The 2,111-nt window shown below is 46.0% G+C and overlaps 1 protein-coding gene across 1 annotated transcript in view; it reads right to left on the bottom strand.

Annotated features, from left to right (window-relative positions):
• Positions 1-260: 260 nt before the first annotated feature.
• Positions 261-2,111, bottom strand: part of LOC121860041 (protein IQ-DOMAIN 14-like) — a 15,690-nt gene continuing 13,839 nt past the window's right edge. Inside the window, exons 2-3 of the mRNA XM_042357054.1 lie at positions 1,091-1,520; positions 261-493 (exon numbers count right to left, since the gene is read on the bottom strand). Coding sequence (XP_042212988.1) covers positions 261-493; positions 1,091-1,520 — 663 coding nt within the window. The remainder of the gene's footprint in view (positions 494-1,090; positions 1,521-2,111) is intronic.

The raw sequence follows: 2,111 nt of genomic DNA, 5'->3' as shown, positions 1-2,111 counted from the left end.
TGATGTTCACCGTTCCGTTCTGGTGGAGCTATGAGGCGTGTTTTCTGTGATCTCCAGGGTGGACCTTACAGTACAGTACGTGTTAGTTGTTAGGGCCCTCACTGTGCACCGTGTTTTGATACTCATTATATGCCTCAGTCTTCAGTGGGTTTTTAGTGAGTCTTATTAGTTAGAGCTCTCAAGTTTGGTGGGTTTTTACTGAGAGTCTTATTAGTTGCAGCTCTCTAGTTCGGTGTGGGAGTCTTATTAGTTGCAGCTCTCTAGTTCGGTGTGGGAGTCTTATTAGTTGCAGCTGTCAAGTTCGGTGTGGGAGACTTATTAGTTGGAGCTCTCAAGTTCGGCGTGAGAGTCTTATTAGTTGCAGCTCTCAAGTTCGGCGTGGGAGTCTTATTAGTTGGAGCTCTCAAGTTCGGCGTGGGAGTCTTATTAGTTGGAGGTCTCAAGTTCGGCGGAGTCTTATTAGTTGGAGAGCTCTCAAGTTCGGTGTGGGAGTCTTATTAGTTGCAGCTCCAAGTTCGGTGTGGGAGTCTTATTAGTTAGAGCTCCTGTTCGGCGTGGAGTCTTATTAGTTGATGTCTCAAGTTTGGTGGATTTTTACTGAAACTTTATTAGTTGCAGCTCAAGTTCCGGCGGGAGTCTTATTAGTTGAGCTCTCAAAGCCCGGCGGGAGTCTTATTAGTTGCAGCTCTCGTTCGGTGGGAGTCTTGCTGTTAGAGCTCTCAAGTTCGGCGCGTGGAGTCTTATTAGATGCAGCCCAAGTTCGGCGGAGTCTTATTAGCTGGAGCTTCTCAAGTTCGGCGTGGGAGTCTTATTAGTTGCAGCCTCAAGTTCGGCGGAGTCTTATTAGTTGAGCTCAAGTTTAGTGGTTTTACTGAGAGCCTATGAGTTGCAGCTCAAGTTTGGTGGGTTTTTACTGGAGAGCCTTACACCAGTTCGGCGTGAGAGTCTTATTTGGTTGGAGCCTCAAGTTTGGTGGGTTTTACTGAGAGTCTTATGAGCTGCAGCCTGCCCAGCCGGGGAGTCTTATTAGTTGCACCTCTGTTCGGCGAGAGTCTTATTAGTTGGAGCTCTCAAGTTTGGTGGGTTTTACTGAGAGTCTTATTAGTTGCAGCTCTCAAGTTCGGTGTGAGAGTCTTATTAGTTGGAGCTCTCAAGGTTGGTGGGTTTTTACTGAGAGTCTTATTAGTTGCAGCTCTCAAGTTCGGTGAGGGAGTCTTATTAGTTGCAGCTCTCAAGTTCGGTGTGGGAGTCTTATTAGTTGGAGCTCTCAAGTTTAGTGGGTTTTTACTGAGAGCCTTATGAGTTGCAGCTCTCAAGTTTGGTGGGTTTTTACTGAGAGTTTTATTAGTTGCAGCTCTCAAGTTCGGTGTGGGAGTCTTATTAGTTGGAGCTCTCAAGTTTGGTGGGTTTTTACTGAGAGCCTTATGAGTTGCAGCTCTCAAGTTTGGTGGGTTTTTACTGAGAGTCTTATGAGTTGCAGCTCTCAAGTTCGGCGTGGGAGTCTTATTAGTTGCAGCTCTCTAGTTCGGCGTGAGTCTTATTAGTTGGAGCTCTCAAGTTTGGTTGGGTTTTTAGTGAGTCTTATTAGAAGAAATTAACTTTGTATACTGAGTTGTTATCCAATGACCAACCAGAGTTAAGGTACTATGCTCTTGTCCAATGAGCTTCAACGTCCCGCTGTGTTATCCAATGGGCGTCAACGCACTATAATGTTGCCCAATGAGCGTTCAGGTATTAAGTTCTCGGCCAATCAGCATTAAGACACTGTACTATGCTCTTGTGCAGTGAGTCGTGGAAATGAAGTGAAATCAGAGACAGGTAGAAGCTTCTCAATATCACCTTGTTCAGCGTGTACCTACAGTGCTGTATTTGATCGCACACACACACACACACACACACACACACACACACACACACACACACACACACACACACACACACACACACCCACACACACACACACACACACACACACACTCACACACACACACACACACACACACACACACACACACACACACACACACACACACACACACACACACACACACACACACAAAACAGACCGCATCATTACAAAACTGACAAACACCTCGAGGGATACAACTCCA

The sequence above is a fragment of the Homarus americanus genome, unplaced genomic scaffold, assembly GCF_018991925.1.
Source record: "Homarus americanus isolate GMGI-L3 unplaced genomic scaffold, GMGI_Hamer_2.0 scaffold22696, whole genome shotgun sequence".
Taxonomy (NCBI): domain Eukaryota; kingdom Metazoa; phylum Arthropoda; class Malacostraca; order Decapoda; family Nephropidae; genus Homarus; species Homarus americanus.
This window is presented reverse-complemented; position numbering and strand designations above follow the sequence as displayed.